Source organism: Tupaia chinensis, unplaced genomic scaffold, assembly GCF_000334495.1.
Source record: "Tupaia chinensis unplaced genomic scaffold, TupChi_1.0 Scaffold000165_2, whole genome shotgun sequence".
NCBI lineage: Eukaryota > Metazoa > Chordata > Mammalia > Scandentia > Tupaiidae > Tupaia > Tupaia belangeri.
Window position 1 is genome coordinate 4636855 of NW_006159640.1, and position 21900 is coordinate 4658754.

A 21900-nucleotide genomic window follows, 5' to 3' on the forward strand; every position below is an offset into this window, starting at 1 on the left:
CCCTGCTCAGCCATCCCCTGACCCCAATCAGAAACCCAGTCTCCGCCTTCTCCCTTCAGGGGCCCCACCCTTTGTGTTAGCTTCAGTCATAGTGCAACAAATACAGGGCAAAGGTGTGTGTGTGTGTGGGGTGTGGTTTTCTTGGGTCAGGGGATCCCTGTACCTTGTGCTGCTGGATATGACTAGAGACGACAGATCCCGGACTGAGCTGAGTGTGTAAATGATTGTGTGTGAAAGGGTGTGTGATGCATGTCAGCATTTGTGTGCAGATGCACTAGTGGCTGTCAGTACAAATAGGATTCTGAATGACTTTGAGTATGTAATGGAGCCTCTGGAGACACTCAAAGAGTATTTGTGTGTGGCCCTAGGGACAGAACCCCTTGTCATCTGGGCTCTCTTAATGCTGTAGAGTCTTAGGGGGTACACAGTGGCTAGGTGCCTACAAGGAGGAAGAGTGTGGCTGCTCCCAAAACCACCCTTCTGATTCAAAGTTTGCCTTGGGGAAGGAGGGTGAAGGGAGGGTATGAAGCAGTGGGGGGCAAGCTGAGGAAAGGTAACCTCTCCCTTCCCTGAGACTCCTCCTAGGGAAAAACAGCCCTAAGGTCCCAACCTCTTCCCATCCCAGAAATGGTTGCAGTAGTCTATCCTGAGCTCCACTCCGCACTTTCTGCCTCCCCTGGAGTCCTACTTTTGCACCCCAGATACCGCCTTCTAGAGTCCCACCTCCCTCCAGAAGCTGTCTGTAGGATGGGATCAGGGTCTGAGCAGTCTGAAAGCTCCAAGCAGGGAAGCAGACAGAGGTGCTGCTCAGTACTGGCCCCAAACTCTGCCAGCTGGAACCATCTCCACCCCACAGCTCCCACCTGTGGTCCCAACCTTCCCGAGCCCTCACACCTTTTTCTCAGCGACCGCTCAGCTTTGCTCTCTGCTGCACTGCTTCCCAGCTTCTCTGAGTTGTTGCCTCCTCCCTCTTCCAGCCCTTGGCTCAGCCCCCACTGGTCAAACAGGTGGCACTGTTGCCACCTACAGGAGACTGTGTAGGTCCTCTCAGGAGGCCCGCAGCTGTTGTATGGCCGAGTGGGAAGATGGGAGGGAGGAAGGGGGAAGGGAGAGCAGATCTGCTTCTTTACTTGCTGGCGGTCAGGGGCCTTGGATTGAGGAATCCCTTTCTGCAGCCCTCTCTATCCTTTGGTCCCTCCTCCTGTTCCCTTCCCAGTCACTGCTGGGGCTTTGTCCTGGCTCAGAGAGGGGAGGGCTGAGGGTACAAGCAGGCGGTGGGAAGCTGGGGGGAGGTGACCATACAACTTTGTAACTTGGCAGTAAGAAGGGGCCCAGACAGCCTGCTGAAAAGGGGTATGAGTGTGGGGAAAGTCTAGCATCTATTCTCAAGCTCCTTGGGAGAACAGCCTTGATTCATTAACCTCTCTCCTCTCTTGGGCTCCTACTTTGCAAGGTACACCTTTAAGAGATTTACCTGCAAGATTCTTTCTGAACTCAGGACAGCAAATTTCCCTGTTTTTTTTGACCGGGGTCCTCATGGGCCTTGTGGATTCTGGGTGACACTAGCAGCTCTCCCCTTCCCTTATCACTTCAGACAGGAGATGTTTATTCAGGACATGCTGAGATTTGCATTTTTGCTGCCTTGTCTCCAAGGTTTCTATAGACTTTTTACAAGAATCATTTGAGGATTGTGTAGTATGTTTGGAAGATGAACACGCACAGAAGATGCTGTTCCTCTATCATCAGCAGGAGAGGGCTAGCTAGCAAGTTGCAACTGAGCACTAGACATAGGGAGTTGGGTGGTATAGGGGCCAGGGATGGCTTGATTGACCTTCCCACTGCATTTTGACTGATGAAGGGACTCAGATTTAGAGGCTAGCTAGCACAGTGTTGGTGGGAAAGGATGTTTTTGAGGGGGATAAACCCTTCTACCCCTCCCCCACAGGCACTGGATTTTTAAGAGTGAGAAGGAAGACTGGCCCTCTTATGCCAAGAGCCAGCCCCTCCCTCTCTGCCTTCCCATTGTGTCCAGAGGCTCCAGTTGGCAATGGCAGAGGCTCCTTTGCTCCCTCAGCATTAAAATGTAAAGAGCAGCAGGGCCGCTTGCTGGCAGTAGGCCAGGGAGGGCCAGCAGGTCACCTAGTCCTCTGCAGGCTTCATTCTAGGCAATGTTCAATTTTATTTGTTTGGGCTCTGGTAGATTTCAGGAGTTCTGAATTTCGGAGTTTTGGGGGGATGGTTTGGGAGCTTTTCAGGGGAAGGGAACTGGGATTTAGAATGCATGGATATGAAGCCCAGAGCTTGCAACTGCCTTGGAAAACTACAAGTCCAGTGTCAGCATCTTGTGTGTGGCATTCTAGGGCTGGCAGAGATAGAGATCTCTGTGCATACAGAGTAAGGAGTAATCTTCTCCCCTCATCTCCTCTTTTGAAGTTTAGAGAAAGCAAGAAGCCAGTACTGTTCTGTCCTGGGACTGGGGAGCAGTGTAGTCCCATGACTATCCTATGGCAAGAAATCAGGCTGGAAACAAAGCTAAAAGGCATTAGGAATGGCCTTTACTACAGCTCTAGAGAATCCCACAGAAGCTTTGACATTAGGTCTGCATTCAGGTCCTAGCTCTATTATTGTCTTTGTGACTCTAGATAAGTTATTTGAAGTCTTGGTACCTTAGTTTCCTCATCTGCAGAATAAGGATACTTATCTACCTTGGGCTTTCTTTGTAAAGAACAGATACAATTGTGGCAGAAACATGAGGATGCTTATTAGTAAAGGGAACCTTTACTTACTAACCTTCCTCCCAAACCTGGAGGTCAGGTCACTGGCTTTGCTAGTGTTATTCCAATTTCCCAGGGCAGCAAAACAATATAAAGACACATCATGTTTCCCATATCCTCTGGGAAAGAAGGAAGCTCCAAGAAGGCACGGAGGCTCATTGAATCTCCTTAATAGCTTTCCCAGGGGCTGAGGAACACTGGTTAAGTTTTTGTTTCATTCTCAGGCAAAGACGTATCTTACCAAATAGTAGATGAGCTAAGGTCTATTTATTTAGTTAACATTTAAAAATATTTCATTTACTTCATAAACCTGGAAAATAATTAATTAAGGGTACTGTTCAAACACTGGAAATCCAGAGGGTCATGGCAGGAGTGCCCCTAATCCCATTCATGAGGTGGGGTGAAGGATTTGAGCCTGGATTCCAAGCTAATACAATCTAGAGATAAGAACAGTTTGGCCTCAGTCTGAAGACAGCTATAACTGGTCACAAAAAAGAATGAACTAGATCATACTGGGGGAATGGTTTCCAATGAGTCATTAGGAAGCTCAGTTGGTTCTCTCTTCAGTAGATGTTCTAGCCAGTTTCTGGAGAAGAGAGAGCAGAAGCTGGGCTGGGGGCCTGGAGGGTGAGGGCCAACATCCAACAAAGGTTCCCTTTGCCACAGTAATTCTTTGTTCATTTTTTCAATCCAAGAAACCTAAAATCCAGATAAATTATTTTAAAACCCCTCCTGGGTTCAACCTGAAGAATCTTCCAAGCCAAACTGGGGGTAGAGATGGAAACTCCAACTTTAGTTGGCCTCTTCTTCAATAGGGGAGCAGCCAGAGAAGAAGCTGGTGTTGCTGGCCAGAGCTCGTTTCTTTTTCTTCCCTGGAGCCTTATTTTCTTGGGATTCTGTAGCTACATGTTTTGACTCTAGGAGGCTAAAGGAGGGAGCCGGAGCCTTCTTTAACATCACCTGTTCTGTATCACACATCTCTTTCAGGATCTAGGAGGAAAAGAGACAGGTATGAAGAGACCTTGGAAAGGAACAGAAGCTCAGCCTAATCAAGCAGTATAAATGTTCAACCTACTCTCAGCAGTCCAAGGTGTCCTCTAAGATTGTTCTATGGAGAAAGAAAATAGACTCTAGTCTGTGCCTAATTCTCAGTTCCCAGCAAGTTGATTATATTGGGTTGTTGAAAAAGTAATGAAATTTTTTTTTCCTGTTTTTCTATGCAAAAATATGCCAGATAACTCAACATTTTACTCCCCATCCCCTACCCATGCCCACTCTTTCTTTCACTGGTCTTTGTCATAAATAATACAGAAAAGGAGGATAACAGTTTTGTTTTTTTTAATTTTTAAAGAATTATTTATTTGGGGCTGGCAGGTGGCATAGTGGATAATGGCGCTGGACTCCCACATGATTGACCATGGTTTGAGTCCCGGACCTGGTGACTTGCATCCTCACTTTTTTTCTCTCTCACTCTGTCCAGCTCTGGTCAAATTAAAATAAATAAAATAAATAAAGTTGAATAAAATAATTCTTTAAAATAAAAAAGGAATTATTTAATTTTATTCATTCATTCATTTATTTTATTATTTATTTAGAGAGTTTTGTTTTGCTATAGGGTGTGTGCACTCACCAGAAAGACAGATAGAGACAGAGAGACAGAAACCAAGAAATCACCCCCCAGGGGGGATGGCCATGCCGCAATCCCTTCTCCTCTATTCTCCTCTCAGGATCTTGGGCACGTATGCACATGTACCCGGCATGAGTTTAAGCCACCGGGTCTGGGACTCAAACTGTGGTCAACTACATGGGAGTCCAGCGACATTGCCATGATGCTAACTGCTGGTCCCCATTTATATATTTTTTTTAAATCTTTTTTTTTGAAGAATTATTTCATTAAACTTTATTTATTTTAATTTGATCAGAGAGGAACAGAGTGAGAGTAAGAAAGAGAGAGGGAAAGTGAGAAGGCAAGCTGCCAGGTCTGGGATTCAAACTGCAGTTGGCCCTATGGGAGTTCAGCACCCCTAACCACCATGCTACCTGCTGGCCCCATCATTCATTTATTTTAATTTGACCAGAGAGACACAGAGAGAGAGAGGGAAAGTGAGAAAGCAAGCCACCAGGTCTGGGACTTGAACTGTGGTTGGCCACGTGGGAATGTCCAGTGTTTTAACCACCACTCCATCTCTGCTGTCCCTAACTAATATAGTTTTATAGTGCCTGACTTTTAGCCCACCTACCTTGCTATTGGGAGTGGCACAGACAGGGTTAAAGAAGCTCAATCCTGGCGTCACCTCTGTAGGATCCTCTAGTTTGAAGGAGCCTTCAGAATCCTGGGTCCGTTCAACAGTGCCCAAGCTATCCTGAGAATCAGAGAGGCATATTATATATTTGGCTACCAGGTTTACAAAATCAGCTTGCTTCCCTATCAGTGAGGTACAGAGCTGAGTGCCTGATCAGTCAGTCTAAGCAAGTCTTAAGGAGACCCTGCTTGAGGAGGTGATATGCTTGACATGCTCTGTCCCTTAAAGAATGGAGGCAGCCTCTGAAGGCAAAGGACTGGGTAGGATAGTGGCACAGGACATACCATGAGGCAAAGTTTAAAACCAGGCCAAGTCTTATTGGTGATTTCTTTTTTTTTTTAAGAGAGATTTCTGCTATAGGGTACATGCACTTGCTGAAGAGACAGAGAGACAGGAAGACAGAAACTGAGAAATCACCCCCCGGGGGGATAGCCATGCTGCAATACCTTCTCCTCAATTCTCTTCTTGGGATCTTGGGCACACACACATATGTGACCGGTGTGTTTTAAGCCGCCAGGTCCAGGACTTGAACCACAGTCGACTACATGGGAGTCCAGTGATGTAAACATTACACCATCTGCTGGTCCCATTATTGGTCATTTCTTTAATTAAATTTGCTCTGTCTACAACCTTCAATATTCTTTTTAGCAACCCTACAGGGTTGTTCCCTGTATTCGTATACTTTTCAGATAAAGAAACTGAGTCCAAGAAAGAGAAGTTGCATAGGTAAAAGGTGATTCTGTAGAGGAGGTTGGATTAGAATTATAGGCTGCTATGAAAGAAATGGCTGGATTCAGAATCAGGAAGCCTGAGGTCTAATCTTAGCTGTTATGACCAGCTGTGTAATATCAGGTGACTCACTTGAGCTTATTTCTGGGCCTTAATTTCCTTCTCTGAAAAATGGAAGCACTGGACCAGATCAGTGGTTTTGTACAACTGAAATCCAAAAAGGAAGCCCAATATACAAAGTAAAGGGAAAGTTGTTTTGGTTTTCTCAGGCCACACCTCTGTACCTAGAGGCATTCCATGGAGCTACTATGGAACTCTAGAACCTAAACTGAAAGTCTATGGGAACAGAGAATCTGAAGGTCCCTGTTACTTGTATGATTGACCTCTAGCTGACCATTTTAGCCCTCTGGGGCCTACTGTTCTTAGCAATCTTTTTAATAGAGGATCCAGGACAAAACTGTTCACATGTACATGTCCAAGAAATGCATGAAGAATGCTCATTAGCCCATGCTTGCTAGAATTATTATATGTCACATAGAGAATTATAGTAATGAGCTTTTGCCGTGGGCATAGGTAGGTATAAGGCAAGTTCAGGCATCTGATCTGCTTGGTGCTACTCTTATCAGGGAACATTCTGTTTCCTTGAGTTTGCTATTTCTGGGAACAATATGAAGACAGCTACAGTTAATTTGGTTCACAACAGTGACTATTAATAAAGATATGGTTCCTTAGTTATTATTGTTTTTCCTAGAGCTGTAGAGTATCTAGTTCCCATGGAGAGGGTCTAAGTAACTAATGTCTCAAGTTATCAGAGGGATTAACTTCCTTCCTAGAAGCTGCAACTTCAATATGTGGCTCTTACAGTTCCAGCTGAGTCTTTGGACTAGCTTGATCCTGTATGTCTATACACCTATAAATGCCTGCTTTCCTTGCCTGTTCCTTGTTACTACTTCAGAAACTGTACAGAAACTTCACAGCCAAGGCTGGGGTGGAGTGCTGCATATCTAGCAATCTCCTGAGAAGGGGCTTCTGAAGGGGGTATATGGATAGGCTAGCAGTGAGGAAGGATTGAGAAGTGAAATGTCTCTTTTTCTGGGGAAGAAGGAGGAAAGGTAGGAAGATCTATGCAGGAGACTTGAAGTTTCAGGAGGGACAACAGAACAAAGGGGCTACTGAGTGGAAAGTCTGAAGGGATGCAAAGGGAAACAGCAGGGATCCTACCTTGTCTGGTTGGCGGTTCCGACATTTGTTGGGGTCACAGCTGCAGTCCACACCACAGTCTGACTTTTGCTTCCTGCACCCACACTGCTTGTTCCCACACCAGCCCTTGCAGGAACACTGCAGAACAGGTTTGTAGAAAGACACATTACTGAAAGGATTAGAAGACTAGTTTAAAGTGCCTTCCCTTCATTTGGAAGACTTTCTAGAAAAAATGGAAAATACCAACATCTTTACCAAGCTTCAACCTCCTCAGTTCTCTCTTCTTTAATGAAACTATAATCACCAACAATGACCACGGGTTTACTACATACAAATCATGCCAGACAAATTCATTTTCTTTTGTAGGACAGTATACTTGAAGGACAGATCAGAGGGATTCCATAATAATGCAAGGTGACTGGGGCTGGCAGGTGTCGTGGTGGTTAATGACACTGGACGCCCACCTGGCCAACTGTGATTCAAGTCCCAGACCTGGTGGCTTGCTTTTTCACTTTCCCTGTCTCTCTCTCTCTCGTTCTGTCTCTCTCTGGTCAAATTAAAATAAATAAATAAATGAAAAAATAAATAAAGTTAAATAAAATAATTATTTTTTTAGAAAAGAAAAAAACAGTAGTTTGTGCAAAAAGGGACTAGGGATCTAAGGCGTCAGCAAGCTCTGTGAGTCAACAGTGTGAAATGGCTGTCAAAAAGCCAATGCAGTCAGGCAGAAATCTAGAGTTCAGAAAACATGGGACTAATTATTTCATCGTATCCTGGGTCAGTCAGACTCCATTTGAAATAATGCACTCTATTTTAGGACAGCATAATGTTTTTCATGCATACAAATTTAACAAAATAATAATAAAAAACCTCACTTATGTCCTCACCACCACTTTTTTTAAAAGAATTATTTAACTTTATTATTTATTTATTTAAAAAAATTGACCAGAGAGGTACAGAGTGAGGGGGGTGTTGGGGGGAAGTGAGAGAGCAAGCCGCCAGGTTTGGGACTCAAACCATGGTCAGGCATGTGGGAGTGTCCAGTGCCTTAACCACTACGCCACCTGCTGGTTCCTGGGAGTATTCTTATTTTGTGACAGAATGGATATTTGCATAAATTCAATAATACCTGTTGTCTTAAATCAGAACTTGGAAATACTTGTTATTGGACAGGGCTTTGACTGGAATGTTTTTTACATTTATATTCTTTTTTTTTTTTAACCACATAGGTGTTTTTATTTAAAAATAAAGACATTGGGACCAGCAGGTGGCACGGTAGTTAAGGTGATGGACTCCCACAGAGCCAGCCGCACTTTGAGTCATGGACCTGAAGGCTTCCTTTCTCACTTTCCTCTCTCTCTGCCTCTCTCTGGTAAAATTAAAAAATAACGGAATGAACGAATGGATAAATAAATAAATCTTAAAAAAACCAATTTGGGCGATAAAACTAGGAACAAAAAAGGAGGGGAGAAATAGGAAGAAAGAATCAAAGCAAGCCACCAGGTCCAGGACTTGAAACGTGGTGAGCCATGTGGGAGTGTCCAGCACCTTAACCACCACGCCACCCGCTGGTCCCATTAAGTAGTTCTTTTAAAGAATAAAAATAAAGGAGTTATTTGAGCCAGCAGATAGCACAGTGGTTACAGTGCTGGACTCCCACATGGCCAACTGTGGTTGGAGTGCTGGGTCAAGTGGTTTGATACTCACGCTGGGTGTGTGCATGCATGCCCAAAATCCCAAGAGGAAAATAGAATGTGACATGGCCATCCTCCCTGGGGAGATGACTTCTTGCTTTCTGTCTCTCTTGTCTTTCTCTTTCTGGTGAGCATATACATCGTACAGCAAAAATCTCTCTTAAAAAAAGGGGCTGGCAAGTGGCATGGTAGTTAAAGCTCTGAACTCCCACATGGCCAACCATGTTTCAAGTCCCAGACCTGGTGGCTTTCTCACTTTCCCTCTCTCTGTGTCTCTCAGGTCAAATTGAAATATAATAATAATAATAATAATAAAGATATTATTAAGAGTAATAATAAAGTTAAAATAATATCTTGCATATTTAAAAATTATATAAATGACATCTTATTATAAGTTGATATTTTATTTCCAATCATTTTGTGCACTTATGAACAAAAAACATGGTTAAATGGGCTTACTACATGGAAAGCCCTTATATCAGTACCTGCCATACATTAATGTTAGGTATTACTATTACGACTTTGTTTGTGAGAGTAAAAAGTGGCACCATCAAGAGAATGGAGAAACTGTGACATGTTTGTAGAGTGAAAATGATTGGAACTAGAATATTAACGTAAAAAGTGCCAGGGGGTGGTGCAGTGGTTAATGGCGGTAGATTCCCATGTGGCTGACTGTGGTTCAAGTCCCGGACCTGGTGGCTTGCTTTCTCACTTCCTCCTTCTCTCTCTCTTTCTCTGGTCAACTTAATAATAACAGGTGGAATTAAATAAATAATTCTTTTTTTTAAAAAAGAATATCAACGTAAAAGATACCATTTAAAAACATATGTTGTGGGGTCGGCAGGTGGCATGGTAGTTAAGGGTGCTGGACTCCCACATGGCTGACTGTGGTTCGAGTTCTGGACCCGGTGGCTTGCTTTCTCACTTTCCCTATCTCTCTCTCTCGCTTTGTCCCTGTCTCCTTCTTTTTTTTTTTTTTTTTCCTTTTTTGGAGAGCTTTTTGCTATCGTGCGTATAGCCATTACGCTAACTGCTGGTCCTCCTCCTACCCTGTCCCGTTCTGATCAAATTAAAATAAATGGAGTTGGAATAAATAATTCTTAAAAACCAAAACCAAAACCAAATACATATGCAGTAACTCCTTTATTTGTATAGAAACAGTCTTTTTAAAAATTTATTTATTTAATTTTATTCATTAGTATTATTTTTTAATTTGGTATGGGGCACGTGCACTCACCAGAGAGACAGAAACACAGAGAAGGGAAAGTAAGATAGCTAGCCACGAGTTCCGGGACTTGAACTAGGGTTCGTTATGTGAAAATCCAACACCTTAACCACCATGCCACCTGCTGGCATCAACTCCTTTATTTTTAAATAAAATTGACTATGTGGTTAAAAAAATAAAAATGTGTAAGAATGGTAAAAACCTAATTCAAGAGATTGTTTACTCCTGGGAGAGAGGGAGGTGAAAGGGGTGAAAGACCTCAGTTACAATCTGCATTTTACTTATTAAGAGTGGAGAAGGAGGAGATTCTGAGGGAAGACTTTAAGGAGAAAAAATGTGAAACAAGACATTTATGGAACAAAGAAATGGATTATTATCTGTTGATAATGTATATAGTATCCTCAACTGGATTAGTGAGAAATGTATTCATGTTGGAAAATTCACTTTACAAACTAAGTGATGTATAGTGATTGAAAGTATAAAAGAAATTAAAATATGCTAATAAAAAAAAAGTGGTGGTGGCAGGGACAGGAGATGGCATAGCGGTTATGTCGCTGGACTCCCACATGGCCGACTATGGTTTGAGTCTTGGACCCAATGGCTTGAAACACACACAGGCATGTATGTGTGTGTGTCCAAGATCCTGGGAGGAAAATGAAGAAGAGACTGCAGTGTGATCATTCCCCCCAGGGGGTGATTTCTCACTTCTCTCTATCTCTGTCTCCCTCTCTCTAGTAAGCACATACACTCTAAGGCAAAAACCTCTCAAAAAAGAGGTGGTGGGGACATGACTGGGTTTTTAAAAATTATTATTATGTCACTTTTGTTCTGTAGTTATGAAGGTAAAAGAATCCATAATAACATCTTTTTTTCTGATTATGAGAATAAAATATCGGGTTGTCAGAAAAGTCACATCATATTTTTTTTATGTTTTTCTATGCAAAAGTGCATCATGACTTTTCCGACTATATAATTTTATAACATTTGAAAATAAAAACATGACTTTTAATAGTTGTATATAATATTTCATAATGGACATGTCAATTTCCTTAGCCAATCCTCTAATGTTTGATAGGAAGATTGTTTCAATGATCTGGTCCCTGATTACCCCCTTTGATGTTACCTCATGCTACTCTCTCCCACTTCGCAGCACACTTTAGCCACACCAGATTTTCTAAAAAGAATTATTAATTAATTAATTAATTACTATTTTTTAATTTGACCAGAAAGAGACAGAGACTGAGAGAGAGGGAAAGTAAGAAAGTAAGCCACCAGGTTCGAGACTCAAACCACTGTCAGCCATTTGGGAATTCAGCGCCTTAACCACCATGCCACTTGCTGGCCTCCTGGATTTTTAAAAAAATGTATATATGTATGTTGCTACTGGGCATGTGTTCTTGCTGGACACACACACACACACACACACACACACACACACACACAGAGAGAGAGAGAGAGAGAGAGAGAGAGAGAGAAATCCTTCTTACCACAGGGGATAGCCATGCTATAATCTCTTCTCCATTCTCCTCTATGGATTTTGGGCTTGCATGCACATGTGCCCAGCATGTTTTCCAAGGTACAAGTCTGGACTTGACTGAGCAGTCAGATCCAGTCGCCTTAATTATCATGTCATTTGCTGGCCCTTCTAGTATCCTTTTAGTGTCCATGAGGTAGTAAACTTATTCCTGCCCCCAAGGTCTTTGCATATGCAGTTTCCCTTTACTGAAATATTCTTCCTGTGATTCTCTTACTTACTTGCTTCCTCATTTTGTTCAGATCTCGGCTTAGATATCTTGTCTTCAAAGAGGCCTCTCTTCGAAAGTACTCTTTTCCTACCTCATCATTTTCTATGACTTTTCTTTGTTTTTTTCTCTTATCGCCATCTAACATTATTTAGGTTTTCTGGTTATTGTGTGTCTCACGCCACAGAAATGTCAGTTTCACGATGGCAAGGGTATTATCTGTCTTGTTTATTATACTCTCAGCACCCAGAAAAAGTATTGGGTCGTCGGAAAAGGCATGATATATATTGCTATGTTTTTCTTTTTCCTTTTTTGGAGAGGTTTTTGCTATAGGGAGCGTGTGCTTGCCCAGAAAGACAGAGAGATAGAAAATGAGAAATCACCCCTCGGGGAGATGGCCACGCTGCAATTCCTTCTTCTCTATTCTCCTCTCGGGATCTTGGGCACGCACGCACCTGTGCCTGTCACGGCGGGTGTGAGTTTAATCCACTGGGTCCGGGACTTGAACCTTGGTCGACTACATGGGAGTCCAGTGACAGCCATTATGCCAACTGCTGGTCCCAGCTATGTTTTTCTATGCAAAGTGCATTATGACTTTTCTGACGACCCAATCGGTGCCGCACAGGTGCTCAGATTTGTTGAATGAATAAATCTATTTATATACCAGTGACTATTTCATTAGTATAAATTCCTATGTGTATAATTACTGGGTCAATCAATAGAAACATTTTTAAAGCTTTTGATACATATTTTCAGAAAGGTACACCAATTTATATTCCTAATAGCAATCGGTAAGAATGCTCATCTTAATCAGCATTGCCAACACTAGACATAAGAATAAAATAATCTCTGGGGTCAGCTGGTGGTATGGTGGTTAAGGCATCTGGATATCACATGCACAGTTTGAATCTTGGATCTGGGAGCTTGAGAGACATGCCAGGTGTGAATGCATGCAAGCATGCCTAAAATACCTAGAGGAGAATGAATAACAAGGGATTATGGCATGGCCATCCCTCTTAGGAGGTACTTGCTCACTTTCCCCCTCTTTCTGTCTCTCTCCAGAGAACCCACCCACTCCTACAGCAAATTTAAAAAAAAATCCCCAAAGGAGAAGTGGAGGCATTGTGGCACGGCCATTCCCCATGTGTGGGGGGGTACCCTCTCGCCACTACCCTACCACCCCTGGCTTCATCATTCTCCAGTGAGTGTACATGCCCTGTAGCAAATTAAAAAAGTAATCATTGCTTTTGAATAAGACAGAACAAAAGATAGAGTTCTATGACATGTCCTAGAGATACCTCACCAGAATGACATTGATTCATTGCTTAAATAAAGTATGGTGTTTTGACATTTTTTTGTTTTGAGAGGTTTTTGCCATAGGGTGCGTGTGCTTGCCAGGGAGAGAGAGAGAGAGAGAGAGAGAGAAATTCTCCTCTCGGGCTCTTGCGCATGGACACACACGCGCCCGGTGTGAGTTTAAGCCACCGGGTCCGGGACTCGTACCATGGTCAACTACATGGGAGTCCAGCGACATGGCCATTACACTAACCACTGGTCCTGATGTTTTGACATTTTATAAATTCATCTAAGGGCTTCAAAAATGTTCTATTACTCTGTTCATGTTTAATTATTTTATCCAAAGAGATAATATCATGAAAGAGATATTTGAAAAACTGTCATAAAAATTATTAGATTTTTTACAAAGCCAGGACCCATTGGGATATTGTATAGGACAGCACATTTCACCTAAACAAGGATATTTTTGGGACCAGCAGATGGCTGATGACCAGTAATGGTTATGTTGCTGGACTTCCATATGGCCAACCACAGTTCAGATCCTGGACCTGGAGCCTGGAGTGTGTGCATGCGTGCCCAAGGTCCTGAGAGGAGAATACAAGAGATGGAATTGCAGTGTGGCTATATCCACAGAGGGCGATTTTTCTCTTTCTGTCTCTCTGTCTCTTGGGCCAGTGCATGTGCTCTATAGCAAAATCTCTCTAAAAAGAACAAAGAACACATTTCTAACAATTAGTGGAATACAATGGGCTGCCTAGGAGACTGTAAGTTTCTTTACATAAACAGAAGTTAATCAACTGGTATTACAGAACAGTTATATGCAGTCACATGAATGCCATGGCATGAGCTGTAATTTCATCCTGTTTTCTCACAACAGGAAGCAGATTAGAATGTCAGAGGAGTGTGATTTTATCATAGATATAACAGCAAACAGACATATATGTATATGCATGTGTGCGTGTGTGCGCATGTGTGTATCACATATGCTGGCAATCTAGCATGTCCCTGCATCACAGCTGAGAATAGAGGGATTCTTTATAAAGAGTAGAAAGTAGAGCTGAAAGATCTCTGGGGTTACCATAAGACAGTTCTCAATCCTGGTACACATAAGAAATCTTTGGAGAACTTTTCAAAAAGGACAGGTCCTAAGGCTTCAGACCATTTAAACTAGAATATTTGGGGGTGAGAGCTCAAGCTTTCCTATGTTTAAAAACTTCCTTAAGAATTCCAGTGTACAGGTAGAGTTGAGAACTACTGTTTTAGGAAATATAATTCTCTCTCTCTTTTTTTTTTTTTTTTTGAGAGGTTTTTGCTATAGGGCGCATGCGCTTGCCAGAAAGACAGAGAGAGAGACAGAGAGACAGAAAGCAAGAAATCACCTCCCAGGGGGGGATGGCCACACTGCAATCCCTTATCCTCCTTTCTCCTCTTGGGATCTTGGGCATGCACGCACATGTGCCCAGCGTGAGTTTAAGCCACCGGGTCTGGGACTCGAACCACGGTTGACTACATGGGTGTCCAGCAACATAGCCATTACGCTAACTGCTAGTCCCAGGAACAGTAATTCTTCTAGCACTGAGTTTGGTAATACACTATATCTCAGAAAGATAGGATCTGGTAAAATTTTTTTAAAAATAATTATTTAGTTTTGTTTATCATTATCATCATTATTATTACTAATTAAAAAAAAATTGGTCAGAGAGAGTAAGAGAGAGAGGCAAAGTGAGAAAGCAAGCCACCAGGTCTGGGACTTGAACCATGGTCAGCCATGTGGGAGTTCAATGCCTCAACCACCAGGCCACCTGCCAGCCCCTCTGGTCAAAATTTTAACATAAAGAATACCAGGTTGGGCCAGCTCATGGTGTGGTGGTTGAGGCAGCTGGATCCCACATGGCTAACTGTGTGGCTTCAGTCCCAGATGTGGTGACTTGAAAAACACAATGGGCACATGTATGTGCCCAAAATCCTGAAAGAATGAAGAAATGGAGATGGAATTGTGGCATAGCCATGCCCCTCTGGAGTGCTTTCTCACTCTCTCTCTTTGCTTCTCTGGCAATCAGATGTGCCCTCTGGCGAAAGAGAAGAACAACAAAATAAAGAATGAACGAATGAAAAAACAGATGGACAAAAGAAAGAAAACCAGGCTAGGAAATTAGGAGGCTCAGGCTCTAGTCCTGGGCATGAACTTGGACAAGTCACTTTATTTCATTTCCATTCTTTCATCAATAAGGTAGAGACAAGAATACCGGCTCTCTTTTTTCTACCCACAGTGACAAATGAGACTATTTGTAAAATTCTTACAGTATTTTAATAATACTACTTGCATGACATTTTATCCCTTACAAAGTGCTTTTCCATACTTTCTTCTTTTAACTTCTCACATAACATGTTACTTTGATTTAGGATATTAGTGCTAGAAGGGTCAATCATCTATAGTGGTCTAATCCCTTCACTGTGTAGATGAGGAATCTGAGGCCCAGGAGATCAAGTGACTTGTTCAAGATCACTTTGAAACCTGTGCATAGTTTTTTCATAATATACATTTTCCATGAACATTTTGAACTTACATCTCATATATTTAATTATACAATATTCTTAGCATTATTAGAATAAAACTTGAGAGAATATTTATGTATAATTTCATGATGGGAAACGTGTGTTTAAGAGTAATTGTTGGGGTTGGCAGGTGGCGTGGTGGTTGCGCTGGACTCTTTCATGGTAGCTGCTCTAGACTCCTTCACTTTCCCTTTCTGTCTCTCTGGTCAAAATTGAAAATAATAATAATAATAATAATAATGATAAAATGACTTTCATGCAAAGAATCAAGGTCTATATTTATTGTATCTACAAGGATTTTGATCAAAAGAGCAGTTGTAGGGGCTGGCAGGTAGCATGGTGGTTAAGGGTGCTGGGCTCCCACATGGCCAACCAGGGTTTGAATCCTGGACCTGGAGGCTTGGTTTCTCATTTTTTCTCTTTCCTGCTCTGACCCTCTCTGGTAAAATTTAGAAAAACAAACAAACAAACAAATAAATAAAGTTAAATTAAAAATTCTTTAAAAAAAAGTAGTTGTAGCATCCATGCACTTTGTGAGGTTGCTAAAAGAGAGAAACTAGATTTTATGCCAACTTGCTCCTCTTAAAGTCCAGTTATATTATATTAGCCTCCAAAATTATAAAACCAGGGGAAAAGACTAGAAAAGAATGATCTCTCACTGTTTCAGAAAACAGGATTTATCACTGATAGTAAATAATATTTACTTGCAATATTTACTATACATATATATTTCTTTTAAGTTTTTTTTTTAAAATTACTCTATTATTTTTCAATGTGATGAGAAAGAGAGAGAGAGAGAGAGAGAGAGACAGACAGACAGACAGACAGAAAGAAAGAAAACCACCAGCTCTGGGACTCAAACTTTTGTGGGCCATGTGGGAGTCCAACACCTTAACCACCATGCCACCTATTTACGATTTTTAATTTTTGTTTTTAGAGATTTTTGCTATAGAGTGTATACATGTGCCAGAGAGACAGATAAACAGAAAAGTGTGAAATCATTCCCCAGGGGATGGCCACGCCACAATCCCTTCTCCTCTATTCTCCTCTCAGGATTTCGGACATGTACGTACACGTACCTGGCATGAATTTTAAGCTTCCAGGTCCAGGGCTTGAACGGCAGTTCACTATGTGGGAGTCCAGTGATGTAACCATTACACCATCTGCTTGTCCCTTCTATATGTCCCTTTTAGTCTTAGAGCAACAGTGCTATAATATATTAAACAAGTATACCCAGAGTTGATTCACATCTAGAGATTCCTTCCTAGAGGTCTTAGGCTTGCTATCATTTGTTTGTGTGAACTTCTCAACTCTGCCTATCACTTAGCTAACCTTTTTTTTAAAAAAGAAAAAAAAGAAAGAAAATTTTAAAGGTTTATTTTATTCATGGCAGTGCATACACCATGCCACTGGCTGACCCTATAGTTACTCTTAAAGAGAGAGAGAGGCCAGCAGGTGGTGTGGTGCTTGATGTGCTAGATTCCCAGATGGGTGACCGTGGTTCCAGTTCCAGATTCACTGGCTTGAAAATCATGCCGGGATGTGTACCCAAAATCCTGAGAGGAGAATGGATTGCAGCCATCCCTCCTTGGGGATAATTTATCACTTTCCCTTTCTCTGGCTCTCTGGCGAGCATACATGCCCTATGGCAAAAACAAAAACAAAGAAAAAAGGAAAGAGAGAGAGAGGTATACTCTTGATAGAGTTTTGTCAGGCCATGATCTCCTTTTCCCAGCACCCTAGCTAGTCAAGATTCTGGGTACATGTACATGTGCCTGGTATGTTTTTAAGTTGACCTGGGGATCCAAGCTGCAGCTAATTACATGGCTTCCAGCACTGTAGTATAGCTTACCTCTTCTTGCACCACAAGGCTAGACCTTAGCTGAGCTTTTAAACTACTGGGTTGTCATGGGTTGTCAGAAAAGCCATGACGCATTTTTGGATAGTAAAACTATGTCATGACTTTTCTGACAACCCAATACATTCAGCTCATGCTCTCCACTTCAGTCATAGTAGATGGTCCACAAATGTTTATTATGTAAATAAATGAAAAGACAGACATGTTCTGCCTCTTTTCTTCCAGGTATCCTAACCCTCTATTCCTCTAAGTCTTTTTTATTTGGAGAGGTTTTCGCTATAGGGCGCGTGCACTTGCCAGACAGACAGAGACAGAGAGACAGAAAGTGAGAAATCACCCCCCAAGGGGGGTGGCCATGCTGAAATCTTTTCTCCTCCATTCTCCTCTTGGGATCTTGGGCACGCACGCACATGCGCCCGGTGTGAGTCTAAGCCACCGGGTCTGGGACTTGAACCGTGGTCGACTACATGGGAGTCCAGCGACATAGCCATTATGCTAACTGCTGGTCCCTGAGTCTTTGTAAAATGCTACTCATTGTCCAGGAAATATTCTCAGTTGCTCCCAAGACTGTATTTCGTTTTCCATTCTCTAATTTTGGCAATAGTCACTTCTTTCAGTGGAATCTTCCTAAACTGCACCTCCTTGGTTGGGCTTCAAGTCACTCTTTTCTTTTCTTTTCTTTTTTTCCCCCTTTTTACTATAAGGTGCATGTACTCATGAGAGAGAGAAAGAAAGAAAGAGAGAACACTCCCCCCAGGGAGTATGGCCACACTACAATCCCTTCTCTTGTATTCTCCTCTCGAGATTTTGGACATGTATACACATATACCCAGAGTGTTTCTCAAGCTGCTGGATCTAGGATTTGAACTGCATAGTTGGCCATGTGGACCCAGCTGCCCTGAACCACCATGCCAGTGGCTGACCCTATAGTCACTTTTAAAAACTCCTCAATCCATCTCTCTGAGATGAATACATTGAGTCTCTACTGTAAACTTTGGTTTCTTTGACTTGTTTTCCCATTAGATTATAAACTCTCTGAGGCTAGGAATGAGCTCTTAGTCACACTACTAGCACATGCTATATTGTATCCTTGACAATTCTAAGTCAAATGACTTAACACCTCCATGGCTGTTCTATTCCTCACTACTTGATTTATTCTGGTACTGTGGTTTTATAAAGAGCAGTTCCCCATGTGATAAGCTCTCAGTTAATCAAATCAAATAACCTTCTAGGAAGCCAGCTAAGGTAATTTGTGAACTGTTCTCTTCAAATAAAATGTGGCTGCAGGGCATAGTCAGGTGAATTGTAGTGCCTAGGAAATTAATATTTCAACATAAAGCATCTAGGTTTGATAATTATATAAGATTATCACTGTGTTAGTAAATAAAGTATGAATTATATAACACTATCATTGTATTAGTAAATAAAGCATGTCTCAAAGTCAGGTTGTTCCTAACTAGCCTTAACATGGTGTGTTTGATATTAATTATTAGTTTTTCCTGTAATTCCCTTTTCCCCTTAGTCTAGTAAGTGAAATCACTTTATTAGGGAAGAAGGGCAAAGTATCCACTCAGCTTCTGATCTGCACTTTTTACTGACTTGACCATTATGTGATGGAATAAACTGGACTCAGAGTCAGAATATTTGGTTTCGAATCCTGACTGTCACTTGGTTTTATGACCTTGGACAAGGTCATTTCTCTCCTGTGGGTCTCAGGTCCATCTGTAAAATGCAAGTGATAAATACCTCACTGTATTTTTTGCTATGACTAAAAGAGATAACATGCATGAGAATGTTTTGTAAACTGTAAAGTGCTATAAAAATATGAAGGAATGTTATGATCACTTTGGAATCAACTACAATTAAAAGGTACCAATTTAGTCTGGTAGGAACACTTAAACATGAAGAGAGCTTGCTTGTACACTCAGGCAGTCCAGGTTCTACCCAGAGGTGATTCCAATGCCCCCCTTAGTGTATTCATGCTCAGAATGGGATCCAAGGGGCTTAGACGCAGGGTATGAGGCCAGCACATTCCTAGATTGAAAAGGCTATTTTACCAGCAGTGAATACTAATGATTAGAATCCCTGACGGAGTTGAAGAGCTTGTTCCTACCCCTTGGCTGTTTTTCCTGGACACCTTAACCAATTTTGTTGGCTTCCATTCCTCATCATCTCCATCATCAGCATCACCATCACATTCATCATGCTCAATTACAGAATGTTCTGAGCAATATTTTAGATCCTCGATGTCCATGGTTTGCTCCAGGAACTTTTCTTTAACACGGGAAGGTTTTGGCTAAGAAAAAAGAATTGGAGTGTTTACTTAAGAACAACTAAAAAAAATACACGTGGTATTATATATTCCCAGTAGCTGTTGCCAGTCATATTATCAGCGCAGAAACTTCGGACTCCCTCAAATATACCTCACTTGGCTTTACTAATCAGAGGAAATTCTACTTTAGCCTTTCCCTTTCAGAGTCCTTGAAGGGATTAAAAACTGGAGGTTGACCAATCTGAGGGAGGAAGAGGGGATATGCGTGAAAATATGAGATAAATATCTTTGGATGGACAGCTGAACATTGCTCTTTTCTCCTGCTCCTCCTCCTCAGTTCTATTACATAATGCCTATGCATGGCCAAAAGTCAGCTCTCTCATAAGGGAGAATGCCTATGTTCTTAATGATTGTACTGTGGTTTTATTTGATACTCCCAGGAACACTGAGATGCTAGAATTTGGGAATTTCAGCTTTCCATCTCTTATAAAAGGTGATTATAGTACACTTACTCCAAACCTGGGCAATGGGCATTTTACCTTAGGTGGTATATATTCAAAAGAACAGTCTGGAGATAGAAGAGTATCCTTAGGAAGATGAGGTGTCTGTCTGCTGGCTACTTGAAGAAGAGTCAGCTTCTATTTGAAAAATAAAAAATAAAAAAGAGACAAGTATATAATGCAGGACAGCTTCTGGGAGTGTGCATGACTAAAACACAGATTCCAGACCTAGGCTAGCTTAAGTTTAAGCCTTAGTAAAGTGAGGCAGGGTTACAGTAGAGTAGGTTGAAGGACCTACTTTTCAAGATCAATACTAGACTCAGAAAAGGGCAAACTCAAAAACCTATGTTCATATCATTTTGAAATGCACAGACTATATCACATGGAAACTCAATGTAGACATCATGAAAAAGAACCATGTCACCACACTGAGGGTTGCTTCCATGAGCTGGCCTTAGTAGCAATGGGGTCTTCCAGGGCTTACTCAATGGGAGGGAAACTGTATTACCTGCTTGATGATTTCATTCTCTTGGAGAAGCTGTTGATTTTGCTCACACACTCCTCGCATCTTCTCAAGTTCTTCATCCTATTTCCAGATAATGTAGTGATAGGTGGGGTTATTTTGGATACTATATGTGGGTTAGCAAACAATTCACATAGACAAAAACATACTGCTGCCAAGTTGCTGGAAGCACATAAATTGTGCATAGCAGGCACTGGCACCCAGAAAAATGTCAATTCCCAGTTCCTAGGTACCCTGAATGCCACTACTATGCTAAAGCTCCCCAGTGGCTTTGACTTCAATTGTAGGAACCATGGGCTCTGTCCTACAAAGCCTTCCTTATTCTTTTCCATTCTCTAGCCTCAATCTCCTATTTGCATCAGGATATTGATTAGGAAATAACAGTTAGCCCTGTTTCTATTAAGTTCATAGATGCTTCTGTTCACCCTTCCCATCATAGACTAAGCAGTTTATTTGCTACTTTAATAAGCCTGATTAAACTACTTGGCACTTAAAGACAACTGGGTGAATGTGTACAACCTTAATGAGTCTGGTTACACATTAGATGGGAGGTACCAAGGAAACTATAAAGACTGGTGGTTCAGGAAAAAGATCTAAGTTCAACTATTTTAATTTTCTAACATGCTCCTTAAGGGTGTGGTGTTTCTAGCCTCTGGAAGAAATTCAGACCCCAGGCATTTTATAAACATGTCATGTCTTAGCTCAGTGGAACAAGCTCGGGAAGATACAGGTTGAATGCCCCAGGATTCTAAGTAACTGCTGGATGATTTCACTTCCTCAACTTTTTAGAACTCATGGTTTTTTTTTTTTTTTTTTTTTTACTTTTACTCTTTCTTTTTCTTTTCTTTTCTTTCTTATTTTTTTTCTTGGATCTTCGGCACCTATCAGAATAGGGGATGGTCACGCTGCAATCCCTTCTCCTCCATTCTCCTCTCAGGATCTTGGGCACGCACGCACAAGCGCCTGGTGTGAGTTTTAAGCCACCGGGTCCGGGACGCGAACCATGGTCGACTAAGTGGGAGTCCAGCGACATAGCTATTACGCTAACTGCTGGATCCCAGAACTTATGTTGAGGCAAAGCATGCAGAAGCCTCAAAATCTGATATGGAGTATGTACTGCTATTTTGGTACCAAAACTGAGGTTATTCTTCATGTGGCTACACTTCAAATACTCTTAAACTGATTAAATAGAGCCAAAAGGCAGTAAAAGCTATCATTATAAACTCTC

The 21900-nt window shown here is 41.8% G+C and overlaps 1 protein-coding gene across 1 annotated transcript in view; it reads right to left on the reverse strand.

The window, feature by feature from the left end:
* Window positions 1-3089: 3089 nt before the first annotated feature.
* Window positions 3090-21900, reverse strand: part of KIF4A (kinesin family member 4A) — a 167373-nt gene continuing 148562 nt past the window's right edge. Inside the window, exons 26-31 of the mRNA XM_006146137.2 lie at window positions 20658-20735; window positions 20189-20287; window positions 19491-19673; window positions 7028-7144; window positions 5015-5137; window positions 3090-3764 (exon numbers count right to left, since the gene is read on the reverse strand). Of these exons, the coding sequence (XP_006146199.1) occupies window positions 3567-3764; window positions 5015-5137; window positions 7028-7144; window positions 19491-19673; window positions 20189-20287; window positions 20658-20735 (798 nt within the window). The 3' untranslated portion in view covers window positions 3090-3566. The remainder of the gene's footprint in view (window positions 3765-5014; window positions 5138-7027; window positions 7145-19490; window positions 19674-20188; window positions 20288-20657; window positions 20736-21900) is intronic.